General features: G+C 32.6%; 1 protein-coding gene across 4 annotated transcripts; it reads right to left on the reverse strand.

Moving 5' to 3' along the window:
- Positions 1–11103: 11103 nt before the first annotated feature.
- LOC129301440 (uncharacterized) lies at positions 11104–21020 on the reverse strand. Of its 4 annotated transcripts, none has more exons than XR_008590988.1 (6): positions 20261–20856; positions 19373–19468; positions 13988–14087; positions 13557–13670; positions 12415–12561; positions 11104–11379 (listed from the first exon to the last, which is right to left on the reverse strand). XR_008590988.1 is itself a non-coding variant. In XM_054940002.1 (6 exons), exons 3-6 carry the CDS (start codon positions 19401–19403, stop codon positions 11315–11317), a joined length of 351 nt encoding a protein of 116 aa, XP_054795977.1. In that variant the 5' UTR covers positions 19404–19468; positions 20261–20760; positions 20940–21020; the 3' UTR covers positions 11104–11314. The 4 variants fall into 4 exon arrangements, 2 of the variants coding, with proteins under 2 accessions (XP_054795977.1, XP_054795976.1); XR_008590987.1 differs by having other exon boundaries at positions 12415–12569; positions 20261–20855; XM_054940002.1 differs by lacking the exon at positions 13557–13670 and adding an exon at positions 20940–21020 and having other exon boundaries at positions 12415–12569; positions 20261–20760.
- Between the last annotated feature and the right edge of the window lie 928 nt (positions 21021–21948).

Below are 21948 nucleotides of genomic sequence, written 5' to 3' on the forward strand. Positions count from 1 at the left end.
AGAATTCAAACCTAACTAGTCTCCATCAATTCAAGAGAAGGCTAGATTAGGTTTATGACACCCTATGGTTTTAATATTTTTAATCCTAAGTTATTGACTGATTATGGAATAAAATAGCAATTTATATGGGATTAGGGTTCTGAATAGTGAAGTGTTTGTGTTAACTCTTTGGCATGTTATTTGAATAATATAAGTAGAAAAGTGGAGTCTCGAAGCAGAGTATGTGACATAGTGAGGATTTTCCTCACTGTGTCATGCACCGTTGGGGAGAGTGGATGCGCTGTGTGCATGGTGCAAAATTCTAATAAATGCCTTCGCGTCTAGCTCGTGAAATAGAAGAAGGAACAAAGAAAAGAGATTTGGCATAGAGAAGAGAAGGGGCCTTTGTTAGAGTAAGCAATATTGAGAGCAAGAGTGATGTGTCCGACCTATTACTTATCAAGTAAGTCTCATGCTGCCTTAACCTCCAATTCTACCATGTTTTCTCTTAGTTTTAACCAGTGAGAAATTGAATTTAAAAGTTTTAAAGAATAATTTCTTACCCTATAGTAATAGAAAAGTTTTTCGAAACTAAACTAGTACTTCGTGACTAGTTTAAGTTGGAATGATAAAGTTTTGAAACTATAAGCATGATTTTCCCTAGTCTAGAAAGAGAGAATAGTAAGAGAGAATGTGTTTCTGAGGAAGATAATGGTTGTAGTAAGTGGTAATTAAGCATGGTATGGGTGAGCGGATGTGAATTGTGGAAATAATTGTGATTTGGTGCTAGATTACTATAATTGGCACTTCTTGTTAATAGAGTTATTGACTCTGGGTGCCTAAATTATGTAGATTCTAGCATGTCACGTGTGAATTTCAAAGAGAAGCTTGAATAGTATTGTTTGAACACAAGTAACCCTTTATAGTAAACAGAAGGGTTAAGGTAACTATATAGTTTATTATATTTATAACTATTGCAACTGTGTAGAAGTAATTGTATAATTGTGATTTGTTGTTTTCTATGATGATTTCGTATTGAAAACAAGTTTAGCATGAAATTAATTTATGAAAAGAAAGTTTGAGAATTTTTAGCTTTGAATGAATGAATATTTATATATATATATTTGTTATGAATAAAAGTATATAGTGCGCAAATGTGAAAGATCAGTGAATTGTCAAAAAGAACATGATCATAGGGGGTGGGAGTTCACCCAAGATATGTGAAGATGTTTGTGGAGATGTGAGTAAAAAATTCATATAGTCGAATTTACACCATGGGACATCTGGTGTAGCAATATACAAGCTATTGATAGGTAATCCGATACAGCATATTATGGGACTGTTACTATGGGACATCCAGGTAGTCTAGTAACTCCCTAATGCCCATTAGGGTATGGTTAAGAGTCAACGATGCCTCTATCATAACTGTGTGAAATGAGAGAAAAACCATAGTTCGTAGGTGGGTTAGGTTACATTTGGTCGGGTATTTCTACACTGAAAGTGTGCTCAAGTCAATAAGTGATTAATCCAATAAAGCCTATGGTTTCATGTCAGGGAGCTTTGAAGGATCAGTGGATAGATAATCATGCTAAGTATAAACGCGTGTGAAAACGATTTATATGTGAAGTGATGATTTAATCTATGTTATAATACGTATATATACTATACTATGGTTTTTACTATTTTGACATGGTTGTTTGTGTTAATATACATGGATGAACTATATTGGTTATTGAGATTTTTATCTCACCATGGTTATTTATATTTTTTAGATTCTAGCACTAGTGGTTTAAAAGAAAAGACATTGGTTGAGTTGAGATCTCTCAATAAAGCCTTTGTAAGAATTTGGTATAATAAACTTATTTATTATTAGTTATGAACTCGTGTATAAGTTTCCATAGGATTCAGTGCATGTGTATAAAGTTAGAATTGTGATTGTGTTTGATGGTTTGGGTCCCTAGTCTTATGTATAAGTGTGAATGTGATGAAAATAATGTGTGCTAGTGGATAGAGCATATTGTGTGAAGATATGAAAATGCGTGAGGTGTATGTTAAATATTTGGCCTTGTATAAGATTAGAAAGAAGAAATGAAATTTTCCAAATGTGTAGATATAGGAGGTTACAGGCCAAATTTGTATATGTGTCTTATATTGCCTATGGATTTAGTCAATCAAGGGTGTAGTTCCAATTGGATGTCAAGGCTCAAAAAGTGATTAATGATGTATGGTTTCAAATTGAGATGCTTGAGTGGCAAATTTTAACTTAAAACGGTCAAAATATAGTTGATCTCTAACTTTTAAACGAGATATCAAATGAAATAAAACTAATATCATTAGTTAGATTTCAAAACAAGTTTGTGTAAGCATTTAAACTAACCCAATCGAACATCTAATGCGGAAATGGTGCACATCTAAAGTTGACACCAGAAATTGTAAAATGACAACAAATTCAGGTGGTGCGCCGTAGCACATGTATCCACATGTCGTGGTGCACGAAATAGAGAGTCATGTTGTGGTCTCTGTGCCACATGTTGTGGCGTATGTGGCACAAGCTAGGTGCACTGTCTTAATTTTGACCTAATTTTTGTTGAAATGCACATGTTCTCTGTGGTCTTGGATGTACCTTTCTAAATTGCTTCCGCTGTGCAATGTTCTATAAATTGAGTAATTTATGAAATAATTTTGATAATATTTTATTTTAAGATCCCAAGTCTTCAAATAAATAATTTTAGTTTGATCAGTAATATGAGCAGAGGGTAGTATGATAATGTCAATAAGAGCATTATAGAAACCATATATCACAAGTGAGTGGGTTCGCCCTGCGCAGCAACTCCTCATGAGTGGAAGGCTAATTTAGTCTAAGTTGTGTCTGTAGCCACTGAATAGCCATTAATTTCATGTCGAAGGTATTAGGAGGATATAAGGCTGGTATGGATCATGCATTTCTATTTTTGGCCACATGTTTGTTATTATTGTAGTTCATCGTGTTTTCATTAAGGGCGCATAGTTGTTGTTATTGTGAACCCAAGATATGCATACTTGGAATATATGCAAATGTTGTTTGTGATGTTATTTATTGCCATTGCATCTATAATTAATTAATGTGCAATATAGGGGCCAGGTAAACCTTGATTACTGAATGGTTGTACTTACCCCTCATTCTTCATATTATAAGGTCTAGCTCATTGAACTAGGAATGAGGAAAACGACTGTGGCTTAGGATTTGGTGTAAATCCTACTAGTAGGCCTCTTAGATTATTATGTGTATTTTGATTTGTTATTGCCAACTAAAACCACATGTGATTTGATTTGACTACTTACACTATGGTTATAAATGATTTAAATGTATTTTGTGCCCTGGATTGTCTATGACTAGGTTGTAAGATTTAAATAGGGCTAAAATACTATTATAAGTAGGAAATTGTGTATATGAATTATTTATATATGGATTTAAGTGAATTTTGCTCCCCTTTCTATTTTGAGATTTAAGGGGGTGAGTGTTGAAATTAAGATATATATGTGATTGTTTAGCTATGGTGTGTTGCACAAGTCCTAAATGGTCCTAAGAGTGGTCTAAGAGTTGGTCTATGCTTTTGGCACTTGTGTTATAGTTTAGGCACCCTAATTGTGTATTTATATGAAAATGGAGTGTTTTGTAAAAGAGTGTCCTACTTTTGATAGAAAAATAATTAAATGTTACTTGTGTTATAGGAGAAAGCTCTTTGTAGATATCTAAATAACCTTAATCAAATGTCAGATGGAGAAATGAGATGATTTGAAAGTTCATCCTAGGAGCTGTCTTATGATAGCAAAATGTTGTCAAATTTCATGTAACACGCTACGACACATGGCATAAAGGCAGCAAGCCATAATGCGTGAGTGGTATGCTATAGCTCATGTGCTATTTTGCCAAAATGAGTTTTTTCAACTTTCTTTGCAAATACTTCATTAAATTTAGATTCCCATACTTCTATGTATGTTTTAAACTTTGATTAGTGAATATTAAAAGTACATTAGGGTGTTTTTAAACTATGAAAACTTGGAATCCTCTTGTTGAAAATTTAACTTAGAAACTCTCTTGATTTTGGAGATTTTGGTAGATTAGTAAAAGTACCCTTACTTGTGTAACCTGGAGTTTACATCTATCAATAGTCTATCTAACAATATTAGGATGGGGGATGGGATGGCAGACTTCATTGCATTTGCAATTAAGCATGCAAAGGACCTTACTATAATTGTTTTTTCATGTTTAGAGTGTGGCCTTATGAAGTAGATTAGTCCAGATACTTGTGAATAACGCTTAGTGATTAATGGGATGGATCAAAGTTACAAGTATTGGATAATGCATAGTGAGATGAGAGATGATATTGGTTGTAGCTAGGAGAATAGTGAAAACTATGCATAATCTCCTAATGATTTTGACACATGTACACTTGAGAAAGATTGTCTCAAACATATCATCAAAGTGATTGAAGAGGACCTTAAGGATTGTTCAAAAATGTATGAAAAGTTGAAAATTGATGTGGAGACGCTAGTGTATGCTAGTTGTAGAGCATCAAAGTTGTCAACAATGTTAAAATTGTACAACATGAAAGAAAAACATGGACGGATTGATGCAAGTTTTATTGAGTAAAAAAACAAGCTTCCTTATCGAATATATGATGTAAAACAAACACTGTTATCAATGAGCATGCCTTAATGATTGCCTTTTATTTCAAAATGAATATATGTTGTTAACTAAGTATTTGAAGTGTACCCTCACACTACAATCAGAACAGATTGAGTCCAGCAAAAGTACTATGGTATTTTCTAAGTGTGCCTAGATTTAGGCACATGTATAGCAATGCAGAAAAGCTTAATACGGCATGTCGATGAAAGGATTAAAGATGGCATACTTTATTATCCTATTGATTCTCCATAATCGAGAAAGATTAATTATGAGTGCCTTGAATTTAGGGAAGAAAGTAGGAACATAGGCCTTGCTTTATCTACTAATGAGATGAATTTGTATAGGCTTCAAAGTAGTAGTCCTAACCCATAGCCAGTCATTTTGATAATTTATAACCTTCCTCCATGATTTTTTGCTAAAGCAAAGGGCCATTCTGTGTAATACTTTACAAACTTTTAGAGAGCATCTTTGTTGAAGTGAAACTTTGCTTGGCTCAAGTGAATCTTTAGTTTTTTACCAAAAAAAAATTAAAAATCTTTTATTAGTTTAATAAGAATAAATTTGTAAATATTTGTTAAAAAATTCATATTTTAAAAAAATTAAAAAAATTACTTTAAAAACATTTTGTCTTGTTTGTTTTAATTACTTTGAAAAAAATTGAAAATTACTTAAAAAAACTTGTTGCTTTGTTTATTTGTATATTTTTTTCCTATACATTTAAAATTAAAAAAAATATTTTCTTTTTTTTACTGCTTGCACCTTTCTCGTTTTGAATTCTATCATAAAGATTTACTCTTCTCTTCTTTCATCATGAAAGAGCACTTTTCAATGAGCTACTATTTTAAATTCGTGGAATCTTTTCTTCTTAGAAAATACTTCCTTCAAAAATTTTGTATAGTTTGGCACATTCTCAAGCATCTCCACAATGAGATATTGACATGCAATTAAAAACTTAGCATATTTTCATCAATTTCTTCTTAACAAATCTTTGAGGAAAAGGCAAAGGAGGAACAAATAATGATTTTGATTTTACCTCTTTCTCTATTTCTAGTGCACTTTGTTTCTTCCTCTTCCCACCTCCTATGTGAACTTCTTCATTGTCATTCTTCTTTTGAGCAAATTCTTTACCACTATTGACATCATAAGATAACCCTTGACTTTATCCTTCATTTTTAAAATCCATCATTTTAGTTTTTCCTTTCTTTTCAACAAGTTGAGGTCACGATTAGCTATCCTCTAGCTCTGTCTCATTCTTTATCATGATAGCATTGCATTCTTCTATAGGTATCTTTTCTCCTTATCTTGGGTTTTAAATTTGTCACTTGGTAAGCCACCTTGTCTCAAGGCATTTATAACAGTAGTTAACTAGCCAATTTGTGTTTCAATATTTCTGAGAGATGAGTCAACCCTTACATTAATATTAGCTTGCTCTTGATTACTCTTTATCTGAGAACTCATCAACTTAGCCATCATGTCTTCTAAGTCAACTTTTGGCTCTTGAATTGGAATAACTTACTTTTCAACTTGAGAGAAACCCTGTGGATTAGTTGGCCTTGCACCAGAAATAGATGCTTGGTTGAGTAATGTGTTAGGTTTCCAAGAAAGGTTAGTAGATTATTCCACCCAGAACTGTAGGTATTTGACTAGGGATTACCTTGATTATTACCATGATAATTTCTAGCATAGTTTACGATTTTTACTTGTTGAGAGAAAGGGCATTGTCCAATAAGATGTGTATTTTCACAATAATCACAAGGAGCATATATAGCATGAACTCCCAGATGTCTACTATTGAATTGATCAACACAGGCTTCAAGGCGATCAAATCTCTTATTAAGAGTTTGAAGCATAGGCACTACTTGGGAAGATGAAGAGTCATCAGTAACTCTCTCTAGTGGTCTCCCAGATCTCCTCTTATTGTTGTTTTGGATGTAATCAGTAGCAAGATCATTTAAGCAATTCCAAACATAGTTCACTGGTTGCTTCGTAATCCCATCATTTGTGACCGCATTCATTTTAGACTTAGACTCAGGTGTCATCCGGTTACTGAAAACTTTAAAACCCATCTCTCTTAATTATGCCCAGGACTCTGTTAAACCAGTTGCTTGAACCTTCCTAAGTTTCATACAAATATTCACCAAATTGTTAATTAAAATTTAGAATATTGGCTCTAGCATCAACCATCTTGTCATGCAGAAAGAATCTAGATCTGAACTTGCTTTCCATTTCTTCATATGATGATACACTACCTTCATCCAAATTGTTAAGCCAATCTTTAGATTTCCCTTGAAGAGAGTAAGGGAAGAGGCAAAGATAAATGACATCTTGAGAACTCCATTTTGCTTGAATGAGTCACATATATCAGGGAAGTTCACCAAATGTCTATTAGGATCGTCATCTTGATTTCTCACAAATTGCCCATTCATCTCAATCATCTTAAGCGGGTTTGCTTAATTTCAAAGTTGTTCGCTTGAAAGTTAGGCACTTTAATCCTAAACTGATATCCTCTAGCTTATCTATCTAAGAAATTAGTAACACATAGCCTATCATTTTCATTCTTAGCCATCTCTTTGTTTGTAACGTTTTTACCAATTAGAGGTTGAGTTTGAGGTGAAATAGCTCCCAAGAATTTTTTAAAACTCCTTGTTCTCACAAGTGTCATTTTCTACTTAACCTTGCGTGGCATACAAGATAGACCTACAAGAACAAAGAAGAAGATCAAGGATCTAAACGAACAAAGATGAAAAAAATGACAAAATAAATGCTCAAGCTAAAACTACTCAAGATCTTCTATTTCTAATCACTAATTGCCTAGATTCCCTGGCAACGATGCCAAAAACTTGATGCACAAAATTATGTTTTACTACAAGTGTACGGTTGGTAATTAGTAAGTAGCAAATCAAGGTCAATCCCATGAGGAATCAAGTTAATTGATAATTAGGCAATGAAGTTCTTATTTTTACATTTAAGTTGAGCAAGGCAAGATTTGGATTTGTTTTTTGCAAAATAAGGACTGAAATTAGGAAAATGCACTAAAATTAAAATTCCAATAATAACAAACAATCAAAGTAACCTAAGGTGGCAAATCCCTTCTTTAATTTATAAAGCATTTAATTACCTTAATAAATTCACTTAATATTAATGTTTTAATCTAGAAATCAATAGGAATAATAATCTTCTAATTAATTACACCCCTCTCTTGAATTAATATGCTATTCCTAACACAATTATCTAAGAGGCAAAAATACATAAATCTACTCTAATGTGATTATATGGGTCTAATAGGTATATTCTTATCCTATTAACAAATTAGAATAAATTCTAATCCCACATTACTCAATCTAATGGTTTAATTCAAATTTTTCCTCTTTTAAGGAAAAACCTAAGCCCTCAAATTCACACTCAATGATGGCCAAGCATTAAGTAAACAAATAAACACAAGATTAAGTAAAGAAAACTAATATTAATCTCAAATAAATGGTTCAAACATACTTTAATCTAAGAATCAATTCATAGCTATCCAAGATTAAATTTATTAGTGCTTTTAATGTAATTGGAAGTCATTTATTTGAATTTTGTTAGGAAAAATATAATTAAGTAAATGAGGTGTGTGAAAATAGACTTGGAAATGTGTTTAGAAGTTAGTGAACCAATTCTAGCATTAATTCTAGGTTTTATGCATGTAGAAAGGCTCAATTTAGGGGTCCAAAGAAGAAAATTTTAGAGCCCAAGTCAAAAGAGTTAAATCTGAAAAGAAAATTTAAACAGGTTATGTTTGTTGGCAGTGAAAATGCATTTTGTTGTAGCAAAGCCCATTTTAATAAAATGTACAGTTGTGATTGTCAGTGAACTTTGAGGGCTTGGGCACCTCATTCTCATGCATTATTCACCTTTAGTAGCTACAAAATGTCAAGGAAAAGCAAAAGAAGCCAAAAAAGGGTTGGGAAAAGCTTGGGTTTAGTAGAAAATCAAGGGTTTCATTTAAGATTGCTCCGATTAAGCTTTTCTTCTCCTTCTTCTCTTTACTTTGATGTGTATATTGCTGATTTTTATTATCATTAACAGGCGATGAGCTATTTGAGAAGATCAAGGATTTGGATATCAAATTCAGCAAACCTTTTACGAGGCACCTTAAGATAAGTAGATGGAAGAAAAGATCTATTTTTTTTTTGAACTCCCTTATTGGATTATCTTAGATGTTCGGCATTTTCTTAATATTATGCATATTGAGAAAAATGTCTGTGTCAGGAAAAACAAAAGATGACATAAAGGCAAGGTTGGACATGGTTTCTTTAGGAATAATAGAAGAATTAGCATCCCAAGATAAGGAAAACCATACCTTTTACCCTCCAGCAACTCATATGCTATTTAAAAGAAAACTACATTTTGTGAGTTCCTTAATGCAATTAAAGTTCTTAAGGACTACTCTTCAAACATTAGAAATCTTGTATTAACAAATAATCTAAAGTTAAAGGGCTTAAAGTCACACAATTGGCATGTTTTGATAAAGGATTTCATTTCGGTGGCTATACGTGTAATTTTTACCCCTAAAATATGAGAGACGATCACTAAATTATGTTTGTTTTTTAAGTTCATCCATAGTAAATTGACTAACCCACATAAGTTACTGAGGTTGTAAGTCTGAATTGCATTAAAACTGTGTGAACTTGAAATATATTTTCCACTGGCATTCTTTGATATTATGATCTACCTAACCCTTCACTTGAATAAGGAGGTTTAAATGTGTGGGCCTGCTTATTTAAGATAGATGTATCCAATTAAGCATTACATAAAGATTTTGAAAGGCTATATGAAAAATTGGAGTCAACCAAAGGGTTGCATTGCTAAATAGTATATTTGTGAAGAGGTTGTTGACTTTTGTACTAAGTACTTAAGCCATGTTAGCTATCTTAGGCTTTTAAAGTCTCGACATATGGGTAGAACAAGTGGAGAGGGATAACAGGAAATAAAGTCCTTACCATCTCAAGTGTATAGTAGGAGCAAGCCTACCTATATGTATTGTACAATACGAAGAATTTGAAGAGTATGTAGACAAATATATAGCTGAACTTAAGAGGGATAATATCAATAAATTAGATATTTGGTATGCTAGAGAACACAATAAATATTTTGCAAAATGGTTTAAGGAGAACATTCTTTAGATGTTAAATGTTGATTCTAATTCAATTTCTAAAAAAACTGAGATGGTTGGCTAGCAGTCCAAGTAAACATGTCATTTCTTACATTACTTACCTTATTAATAGGTTTCACATTTATATAAGGGAGTAAGATGATAGGAGCACGATATAAAATAATGGTGTAACTTTTATAGCTCATTCCATGCATATTTTTAGTACTAAGGATAAACATCATATCTATACAAACATGTCATACTTTAGTGTAATTGAGAACCTATGGGATTTATATTATATATCCTTTAGAGTTCAAGTCTTTCAGTGCAAGTGAATTGATCATAAAAATGGCTTGAAATTTGATGGTTAATTCGGATTCATACAAGTGAATTTAAGCAAGGAAGGGTATAAAGATAAGCCTTTCATTTTGACACCATAAGCTAAATAAGTGTTTTATGTCTTCGACCTGCTAATAAGAGATGATCTATTCTTTTGTTGAATAAAAAGTAATGAAGATATAACAATTGAGAATGTGAGAGAGAGAGAGAGAAGGGAGAGAGAGAGAAAGTAGAGGTAGGTGGCAGTGATGCAGCGAAGGAGGGGGAAGATTGGAGGTAGGTGTTGGTAGAAATATCATCAACAGTGACACTGATCTTAGATCAAAACACGATGATGATCATGTATGGTGATTGTGGCACTGATTCTGGCATCAAAGTTGAGTTATAGAGATGAGAAGAATGATTACGGCAATTTTATTTGAGATATGATTGAACAATAAATGTAAGTTCTTCTTCCAATGAAAATTTAAATATTAATTTATCGTATTATAAGAACTATTTCCTTTCACTAAACCCAAATACCAACCCCTATTGCCCATTGGTTCATTTGGCCTTTTATTGTTCATAATAAGAACAATAAAATGATTAAAAGAAGTCGAAGACGGAGGGAAATCGCATACGAAAACACTTCTTCACATGAAAAAGCCTAGTTTGATTCAATAATTCAAGGTAGTTTACGTGATCAGATCAATCAAATATATAATATTCACTAGGGGCCAGGAGGAGGAAGCTGCATTAGTGGGTCACAATTTAAGTGTGTATGTTTTTTTTTTTTTTGGGTGTTGATGCTATTATATTAGAAAAATAGTTTACATTATTATCTCCTAATCCTTCCAACATTCTTATAAGAAACAACGTGACTTGGAGGTATGTTGGTAGTTTAATAGAGAAGGTTTATTGGTAATTTCGTTATAACGTACCAAAATTATAAAACAAAAAAGAAGATATTTTGTCTTTTCTCTAATCTCTCATCCAAATACTCATATATCAACAGAAATCACTATAGTATAATTATATTTCAACAATAATTGTTAAGCATTAATTAACACCCAAAACTCATCCTCTCCATTATCCTCCTGAAGATATTATCATAGTTTTGTATCAATTGCAGGGTCATGGGTTCCAAAATTATCTGATTAATTAACGTGAATGTCCAAATCGAGACATCATTTGCTTAATGAACTCCCTGTTTTGACCTAGCTGGGCCCTACTGCTTCGTTCTGATCACCTGTCAATTGTTCTTCTCTGGCCTCAAACGTAGCTGCAACATTAATGACAAATGTTAAAGCAATTAATATTATGTTTATGGTTTCAAAAGATTTAGTACAATTTGTGCGGTTTTTCAAGAGTAGTGTAATTTTCTTATGATAAAGTAATTTAGTTTTGGCATTGTACGTTAGCGGCTATCAAGTTTCATGAACATGAGATACGACACAAGGTTAATTAAAATAAGATAATAGTTATTTCAATCTTACTCATTACTCTTAAATACAAGAGCTTCTAATAAAATTTAATCAAACATTTAAGACTCTTTTTAAAAAAAAATGACATTGTCTCTCTCGGGTTTAACTTAAACAATGGCATTAATTTCCATACTTTTTCTTCCCTCCCTAATAAAATATACCAATCAAATGATATTTTTAAAGAGCTGTAAAAAATCTTGACATTTTCTGCCGGTCTAAAATATAATTAATTTTTAAAAATAATCTGCATAATAATAAATATTTATTGTTATCAAAATATATATTGTTTTTTTTAATTTTTAACGTCGATTATCAATTATGAGTGAAAATAAGGTAAGAAATCCACGTTAATAAATACAATAGATAAAATGAAAAAAAATTATAACTACTGAATTGTTTATATTATGGACCAAAATTAGCCCGAAGAAAAGGCTAATATTTGAACTGGAGGGAGGTAACTAATTTTAATTAATTTTCTTAATGTCAAAAGCATGAGTAGGGAGAATGATAGTTAAATTCCAAAAGAGAAAATGAATAACGGTTAGAACTCTGACAAATTTTTTCTTAAAAAAACAATCAATCATAAATATCAATTCAAACAATTATAAATTTAAAAATTTTAATTTCAAATACAATATTTAAATTTTAAATATAACAATTAGTTTGCAATTCAAATTTCAATTTATAATTGTTTGCATTAATATTTACAATTTATTTTACAGAGAATTTTGTTGAAAATTTAACTATCATTAATTTATCCTTTTAAAACTTTATTGTCACTTTCCCAGCATGAGTATACTATATATATATATATAAATGCTTGAGCTAATTACCAGCATTATTTGCTTCGACTGTGTGAAGTTGTTCGGAGTCTAACAGAGGCTGATAACTTTGTGTTGTCATCTTTTCATCAGATCTTGTTGGTTCATAAGAATAAGAAGGACCAACACTACCATTCTCGTTCTCCTCATCCTCATGTTCTGAACCACTAAAACATATACATATAATAAAGCAGTCATGCCAAACACACTAAGATACAGTCATGCTCAAATTCAAGCGATGATCAAAAGTATAAAAGCCTCTTAAAATAATGGATACAGAGTTTATAGTTTTTTTAAGGGAAGAAAAACATGCCACAACAGAGGTTCACAATTACATTAGAGAAGAATAAACTAGGACTCGCTAATTAGAGAGGAATAAAATTTTCCTGGACAATTTCTTTGCTAAATTCAGCTCAAGCTATGAAGTCATCGTTCATCACTAATTTTAGAAAAGAATAGTTCCTAGCTAAATTTTGTTGCTAAAACAGATTTTTCTTGTAATATTTTAAGTGCAAGCAAGTATGTATAAATGATTTAGGAAAATATAATTTTGAATTCCTACATTTTAATCATGTTTTACTATTGATCGCTGCAATTTTTTTTCTATGTTTTATGTTCCTATACTTTTATTTTTTATTGTTTTATATCCCCCTATGAATAAAATGTTGGGACCTTAGAGGGAGTTAAAATAATTAAAAATAAAAATATAAGAATTTAAAATATTAAAAAAACTATAGAGGTCAATAGTAAAATAAAGATAAAGTGTAAAAAACTTAAAGTTATGTTTTATCAATAATTCATGTGCTGTGTTGCCAAGTTAGACAAAAGCTTATGAAGTGCTCTGGGAAGAACAATTCAAAAGTGCTTTAGAATTGATGAAAGAAAGCAAAGGCACTCTGACTCATTGAGAGACGTTCTTCTGACTGATTACTTAACCAATTTAACTACTCATGATCTTGATAGCAAATTTTGCTACCACACCATTGGAATGTGAATGAATTGATACACTTTTCTGATTTCTTTTTTTTTAAAATTCAAGTATCTTAACTAAACTCCAAAAGATTGCTAGGAAAATTCCTTGATAATTGGATAATACCAGGAGAGATTTTAAATGTGCTCTCTTATTTCTGGATGAAAATTTTAAAAGAAAATACCTTGTTGGTTCTAGTAAAAGGAGCTGTGACCGTCTCAGCACGAAGTTTCGAGTTGAAATTTGTGTGAATAACTTTATGTCAAGTACTTCCAGTTAAGCTTGATAATATTCAAATCTAGTCCAATAAAATAGTCAAATAAAAAAATATTAATTAATGAGATGATGATAATTATAGAGTTTTAATAATAGTTTAAGGAAGGTCGATGGACGCAACAGATGAAGAAAAATCATATATGAAGATGCTATAAACAAGTGAGATTTTCTTGAAAAAGTTTTTAAAAAATAAGTTTATGAAGGTACTCCTATATATTCATTGGTTTTTTAGTGGAAGAGAAAGATATATATTTACAAACAATTCACTTGTAATTTGAGAACTTCCATGTGCATTTTTTAAAAAAAAAAAGAATATTTATTTTCGTTATGTGTGCTTACACTGTCGATGTTGGAAACAAGCGAGCCAGTTGTACAAGAAGATCAAGGCCGTGATGTAGCTCAGCTATAATGCGGCAGGGACCAGGACGATGCATTTTTCCTGTAATTAACTCAATTCCATCAGAAATAAAAAGATGTAATATGTTGAAAAGGGAGGGACCGGCCCGGAATCCGAGAAGAGATACAATAAAATCATTGAATCGTTACATCTTAATTCAAATTTTTAAAGTTTAAGTTCATAAATTTTTTTAATTTTATATTAATTATTAAATATAACTTTGTTGAATGTGAAACTTCTCACTTATAAGTTCACTTAGATAATTTAAAAAAAATATATTACAAAATCAGAAAATAAACCTCACTTCTTGACTTGTTCACCTCCCTTCTATTACAAAGGGGGATTAGGAAAATAACACCCAAATAAAAAAATACCATTCAACTCCCTTGAGACTTTAATAAAATTAAAAATTAGAGCATATTTATCAAAATCCGTTGATATTTAAAAAAAAAAAAGTCATGAATTCAAATTCCTCCACAACCAGCTGCCCCAAAAAAAAAAAAAAATCCACCATGACCACGCCGCCAGAGCTCAGACAATTGACCAACAGTTTGTTGGCAACAATACTCCAATGGTGACCTTGTTTTTTTTTTTTTTGGGAAAAGAAAAAAAAAAGGAAATCGGCAAGAAGGAGCAAGAGGTTAAAATATTTGAAAGAAAGGATCAAGGTCTTTCGAATGAATTAAGGTTATAGTTTTAATCCACTTAATCTTAATTCACTTCAAAACCTTGGTCCTTTTTTTCCCCAAAAAATTAAATCCCATGGTCCTTCTTTCCAATCCCAAAAAAAAAAAACAAAGGCATTTTCCTAGAATGATATTTTCTCATTTCACAACACCTAATTAAAATTAGTCCCCTTTCAACCTAGGTGTTCTGTCATTCTCCCAAAAAATTATAAATGGATAAAATATTACAGGTTAATATTTATTATGAAGACTTTTTTAATAAGATAATGACAGTTAAGGGCATCAAGATTTAGAAACTTTGCATGCATATTAAAAATCTTGGAAGCCAGCCTAGATGGAGCAGATTTCAACTCAGTTTCGTAAAAGTCAATAGAAACATTCTTTTTTTATTGATAGAATTATTATAAGATCAGTAAAGACCATGGTTTTTAATTGGTACCTTCAAATTTGGAAGTAGATTTGGCTGTGCCTAATTACTTGCAAAACTCACACTACTTTATAATGCAAAATGTTATTGAATTTGGTTAATGAATGTCACATTCGAGTATTATCAAATTCAATTAAGAGCAACTCTCCTGAAAAAAAAAATTGTATATTACATATACTAGAATCTAAGACCCTATACTTAAACAATCATAACCTTTTCCACTATCCTATTAATCAGTTTACTTAATTGATTGTACGTGCGCTGTTTATTAATTAGACTAAGCCAATGAGTTTTTGATAAAATATATCCATATCCACACTAACAAGGACTAATTCGAGGGAAAGTAATCAGAGTGGAAATTGTAACCAATTTGGGTTTGTCGTATAGAAATGATAATTTCGATTTCAATTAAAAAAAGACTACATGCGGGGGGGGGAAAAGGAATAAAAGACCACATGAGGGAAAGTCAAGAGGAAAAAACTCTCTCTGCTTCCTGAAACTCCCACCTCCAAGGAAGAAGAAGACCAGCTTGCACGTAGTTCTTAGAAGGTTAAGAATGGATTTCAAGCAACTGAAGGCAATTTACTACAAGGATATTGGCCCCAGCTTAAAGAAGCTGCTGGTGCGAGTAATAGTAGACCAACTTTTGATGAAGAGTTGAGAGAGTGACCAGACAAGAAGAATTATCTGAGGAAGATAAGGATGAAGATGAAGACTCGGACTCAGATGAGGATAAGTCTCAGTCTTTGGAGAAATAGGAACCTGATTTCAAAACTGTTCAACGACCCTAAAAGGAACTTTCCCATCTTCTTTTTTTCCAAGCAAAGTGAAGAAAAGACTATACAGGCATGGAGGAAACCAGTCAATGTTAAGTTGCTGGGAAGAAGTATTGGTTTCAAAGCCTTAGAGTCAAGGCTTAAGACAATGTGGGCTAAACGTGGAATTATTAATCTGATTGACATTGGGCATGGCTACTTTGTTGTGAAGTTGTCCAATAAAGAAGATTATTTTCAAGCCTTAACAGGAGGACCTTGGATGGTTTATGATCATATCTATGTTTTGAGACCATGTGGCTATCTCAAGGAGGATTCTGTGATTTCTTGAAAGGAAATGGAATGGTAGTGCCACTCTTGAATGTAATTTATCTGATTTTAAAGAGTCTGTCTCTATTTGGAATAGGGAAGCTCTTAGTTTGGTTGGAAGAAGGAAAAAAACATGTTCCGGCATGTATTCATGGTATCCAAATTTCAAATTCCTATCCTACTTCGAATTTTTTAAGGAATCTGGAGCATGATTTACAATTAGAATTAGATGAAATTCTGAAACTAAAAGAGACTAAATGGTACCAAAAGGCTCGTACTGATGGGATCACAAAAGGGGATAGGAATACTAGATATCACCACCTCAAGACTACCAGTAGAAGAAGAAGAAATACGGCGGCAGCATTGAAAGATAATGATGGTAATTGGGTTGATGAAGAGGCTTTGAAAAATCTAGTGTTTCATTATTTTAAAAATATTTTCCAGGAGGAAACAATGAATAACGAAAACTTTACTTCCACTATTTCTTTTCCAAGAAGTGAGAGTTTTAATGCTTCAACTATGACTGCCATTCCTTCACCTGAAGAAATTCGTAAAGCAGTGTTTGCTATGGGACCTTACAAAGCCACCGGCATTGATGGCTTTTCTCCTTTTTTTTTTTTTTTCCAAGCAAACTGGAAAATTGTGGGTGATTCTGTTTGCAACTTTGTTACAGATTTTTCCAAGGAAAAATCTCTATAGATGATGCTAATAGAACTCTTATTTCCCTTATCCCAAAAAAGGAAATCCACAGATTGTAGGGCATTTCAGACCTGTTTAATTGTGTACTGTTTACTACAAGTGCATCACGAAGATTATTACTATGAGATTGAAGGCCATCATGGGTAAGTTGATGTCTCCATTCCAATCCAGCTTCATTTCCAAGAGGCACATTCAAGACAAATTATTATTGGGCAAGAAGCAATGCACATTATGAATAAGGCTAAAGGAAGAAAGGGCTATGTGGCTTTGAAGATTGATTTAGAAAAAGCATATGATCATATGAGTTGAGATTTTGTTTAACAAACTCTTACTGAATCAGGGATGGATGCTACAATGCTACATTTATTGACCTGAGCATGGACTTTATTAACTCAGTGTCTTGTGATGTTCTTTGGGAAGGCATGCAAACTGAATTTTTCACCCCTCAACATGGTCTTCATCAAGGGGACCCAATCTCACCCTATTTGTTTGTTTTGTGCATGGACAGGTCATCTCATATAATCTGTGATGCTCTGCATAAAGGTCGTTGGAAACCTATACTTATCACTAAGAGGGGGCCGTCTATTTCACATCTTATGCTTGCCAACGATTTACTCTTGTTGGGTGAGGCTTCTGAATATCAGACTCACACTATGCTCAACTGCTTGAATGTCTTCTGCATAAGTCAATAAGGGCACATCATCTACTTCCTTCTCAAAAAATGTTAAAGCTGATCTGAGAAGAAAATTGAAAAGACTAGCGGACATGGAGATAACTAAAGATATTGGCAATTATCTGGGATTTCCTCTTAAAAGGAATACAAAAAAACACAAGGAGAGATTTTGGCATGTTGTGGAGAAAGTCAAAGCTAAACTTGCTGGGCGGAAGGCTAATTGCCTTTCAACTGCAGGCCATGTCATTCCAGCAAAATCTGTTTTGAGCTCCATTCCTCTGTACCCAATGCATTGAGGTTGAAAAGCTTCAAAGAAACTTTATTTGGGGTGGAGACAGCAATAAGGGGTATCATCCAATTAGTTGCGATAATATTACCTTACCTAAATCCTATGGTAGTCTAGGATTCAAAAACTTGTGCCTCTTAACAGAGCTTGCGGAGCAAAGATAGCTTGGAATCATGTGAAGGGTACTGTCAGTTTATGGGCTGAGGTTTTACAGCAGAAGTATATGCTTCAATGTGATGAAAACCTACTTTCTGCAAACAGAGGTGACTCACAATTGTGGCAATATATTTGTCAACAAGAGATATAGTTGAGAGAGGTATGAAATGGCAGATTAGAAATGGACAAGAAGTAAATTTCTTTGATGACTATTGGCTTGCACCAGAGTTCAGAATTACAGATTTCTGTTTGAGGCCAACTATGCCTGAGGAAGAGCAGAGTAAAGCTGCAGATTGGGTTGCTTATGGTGTTTGGGATTTTACCCGAGCATCTGGTAGCATTCCAAGTGACGTTATACAACGGCTTATTCCTATCCTACCACCACGGTTGAACAGAGGCAGTGATATCATGAGTCGGTAATTCTAGTGGGGTTTTCTCAATTAAGAGTGCTTATTTCTTAATTGAAGAGAATCCATCCTGAAAGTAATTATAATGCTGTTTATTAGGAAATTTGGAAATGGGAGGGATCTGAGAGAATCAGATTTTTCATTTGGCAAGTGTTCACAAAAGACTTCCTACAAACCAGTGGAGAAGCTCTTGGTCACAGGGCTCACCAATTTGTGACAGGTGCAAAGCAAAATCCGAAGATGTTCTATATATTTTAAGGGATAGTGCGCGCGCTAAAGTTAGGGAAGAAGCTGGTGGCACCTATACATTATTCACAGTTTTCTTCAGCTATTCTTGAGGAATGGATCTTGGCTAATCTGAAGAGAAATATGCCAACCAATGTGAGTTTTAAATGGGAGCTCACTTGGGGGGTGCCTATTTGGAAATTGTGGCACTGGAGAGAAGAGTTTGTATTTAATAATGGTTTCCAAAAACCACGTTGCCCTACTGCTGCTCTGAAATTAAGAGGTAGCTTCGTTCAAGACGTTGCTAACCCCCATAATGGACTGAGTTTGATGGATAATAAACAGGAAAAATGGAACCCCCCTCCACCTCAGCGGATATGAAACTGAATGTAGATGGGGCTGTTGCTAATTTAGAGCAGAAATCTAGTTGTGGATGTGTTATTAGAGATAGTTATGGAAATTGAGTGGTGGGTTTCTCCTTTTCTTTGGGTTATTGCAATTCATATGAAGCTGAGTAATGGGAGTTTTAAAAGGTCTAAGGCTGGGCTGTAGGAAGTAATGTTATTTTTATTTACAAGAAGTGAAGAGTGAATTTATCTTAAACTTCACATGAACAAACGGTATTCACCCCAATTTTATGTAAAAGACGAAGAAACATATGCAGCAAAAACGTACGTATTCCTTACCATTACTCGTACTTGAGGACTCCTCCGCCATTCCCTCAAGAACGATATATTCAGCTGATTTGTAAGAGAAAAGATGCGAAGCAGAAGCACCGAAGTCTGCGATATGGAAAGCTCAAAGTTAGATTTAAAAGCATTAAATATAAGGCCATATTTTTTTCTATTTCAAAAATAAAAGTATAGAGTAATATGCAATAATCACTTTTATTTAGATGAGCTGGGTATCACGCATTCATCAAGGTTGGATCAAAAAGCATTTATATATAAACTTACTAATCACCCACCAACAAGCCTTAACAAACGTTTGGAAAAAAAGGTCATGAGCTAAATAGGTTATGGATCAATAGTCATGAAGCTAAATACTTATCAATTATATCAATGTTTGTTGGTGCAATAATACATTTTTAATATTATCATTCAAAAACATTCACTTGAAATAAATTAAATCAAAGGGGTTTAATCTGAGTGGAAGGGGGAAAAAAACATGGGGCCTATTTGAAAACTTATTCTAACAACAGCTTTCTGTTCTCCAGAACAAGAGAACAAAAAAAAAACTGTTGGTGACATATTTTTTAAAATGTGTTTTGGAGAACACAAAAAAAATATTGTTCTAAAGAACAGAAAAATAAAAATAATTTTTAAGCATTCTTAATTATTGTTCTAAAGAATAAGAAAAAAAAAAAAAAAAACACATATTTATTATTTTTTTGTTTTCAAAACATATTTTACAAAACATCAGTTCTTAAAATAATAAAATAAAAACAGTTTCATACAGCCCCATAAACTCTATCTAAGAGTATGTTCTCACTTGTCTGGTTTTTCTTTTCTTTTGAGGCCCCCAATCCAAGAATTCGAGTATGACTGGTTAACCAAAACATAAATTATAATCACCTCATTGATAGAATCGTTGGAAGAGGAGAAGGCAGTGTGGCCCATAGTAAGATTTGGATAGCCTTGAAGATTGAGAAACATGAATATGTGGGTTCACCATTAGCAAGGTCTTCTTTTGATCCCTTGCCATATGAGCTTGCATGTGAAGGTTATGGAACTTCAAGATTTTGTTATCCAGTTCCATCAGCTTCTCCTTGTAATGACACTGTTTGGGAAAGTTCCAGCTTCCTATTTTGGAGCACTTGGAAACAAGCTTCGTACCATCTTCTAGCAATCTCCTCAAGGCAAAAGTTTCCCTTCTGTAATCTGGTCCCTTTCAATCGTCTGTTTAGTTCTTCAATCTCTTCGATGACAGGACATAACAAATCGAAGTGTTTCTTCAAGTTCCTCCAATTTGGGTTTGAACGTCACGACGTTGTTCTTCACCCTCCATACTTCCTTTCGGAGTTGTTCAAACACAAGTCCCAATACAGCTCCCCCTACCAGCTCCAACGCCATGTCTTTAACCAATTCAACAGAAGTATCAGCGAATAAACTTTCTGAGAATCGAAAATTTCACCCTCATATCTAGGATCCCACCCTCTCTCTTGTTCTTTACAAAGGTGGTGGGTGGCGCCAAGATGGGAATAAATAAGAGTCAAAAACCAGTAAAATTTCACCCCCAGATCTAGGATCCCACCTCATACGAGTACCTTGTGTTTTCCCATGCACCTTCGACCTTCCTTCCTCTTCAGCTGAAAAAGAAAACTAACAGGTTAAAGGGGGAATTGGATCCCGATTATACCTGATGCTGGCGTTGAATACATGTATAATTTGAATTGTTCAATGATATAAATAAATTTATTTCTTTATTAATCTCAAATAAAATATAAATTTATAATTATTGATTAATTTAAATTTTATTAATTTAAATAATATAAATATATTTATATCTGTATTAAATACATTCATCAAATTCAAATATGTTAGGCCTCGTTTGGTATGAGAGAAGAGTTTTTGATAGATAGAATGATAAAAAAAATAAAGAATATACTTTTAAAGTTCAAAATACCTTTTATTTTATTTTTTTAATGACACATAAGCCAATTCCATGTTGAGTTAGTGGATTCCATGGTCTCTACAATGGAATTGGATTTCATCAATTTTGATAGAATCAGATTCTTTCAAGAAAGCAATTCTAGTATACCAAAAAAAAGTCAACTGAAGAATTCCATGTCCAATTCTATTTTCCTTTTCACAATTTTAATATACCAAACATGGCCTTAAAGAATGACACAAATTACTAGTTACAATTAATATCCTTGACTTTTAATTAACCTAATATTTTTTTACCATCAATTTAACCTAATTTTGAACAATTATAAGTAGTAATAGTGCAAAAATTTTAAAAATAAATTAAAAATTAATTATATAGATTTATTGTATTGCTAAATTTTGGAGTTAAAAAGTTGAAAAATTTAAATTCAGGTTTAGAAAAAAAAATCAAATGAATTTAATGTTCAAAATATAAAAAAATGAGTACAAAATCTATAATTGCATACGTTATATATAATTTTCCCAAGTAAGGGAGCATAATGAGGCCAAAAAAAAGAAAAGAAAAAAAAAAAGAAAGGGAGCATATGTTAGGTACCCACCCTCACTCGTACATGACACTATCATTGACTATAGAGACTTATACATTAATTTTT

This window comes from Prosopis cineraria, unplaced genomic scaffold, assembly GCF_029017545.1.
Source record: "Prosopis cineraria cultivar Desert tree isolate PC_DT_omini unplaced genomic scaffold, ASM2901754v1 PC2115, whole genome shotgun sequence".
Taxonomy (NCBI): Eukaryota; Viridiplantae; Streptophyta; class Magnoliopsida; order Fabales; family Fabaceae; genus Prosopis; species Prosopis cineraria.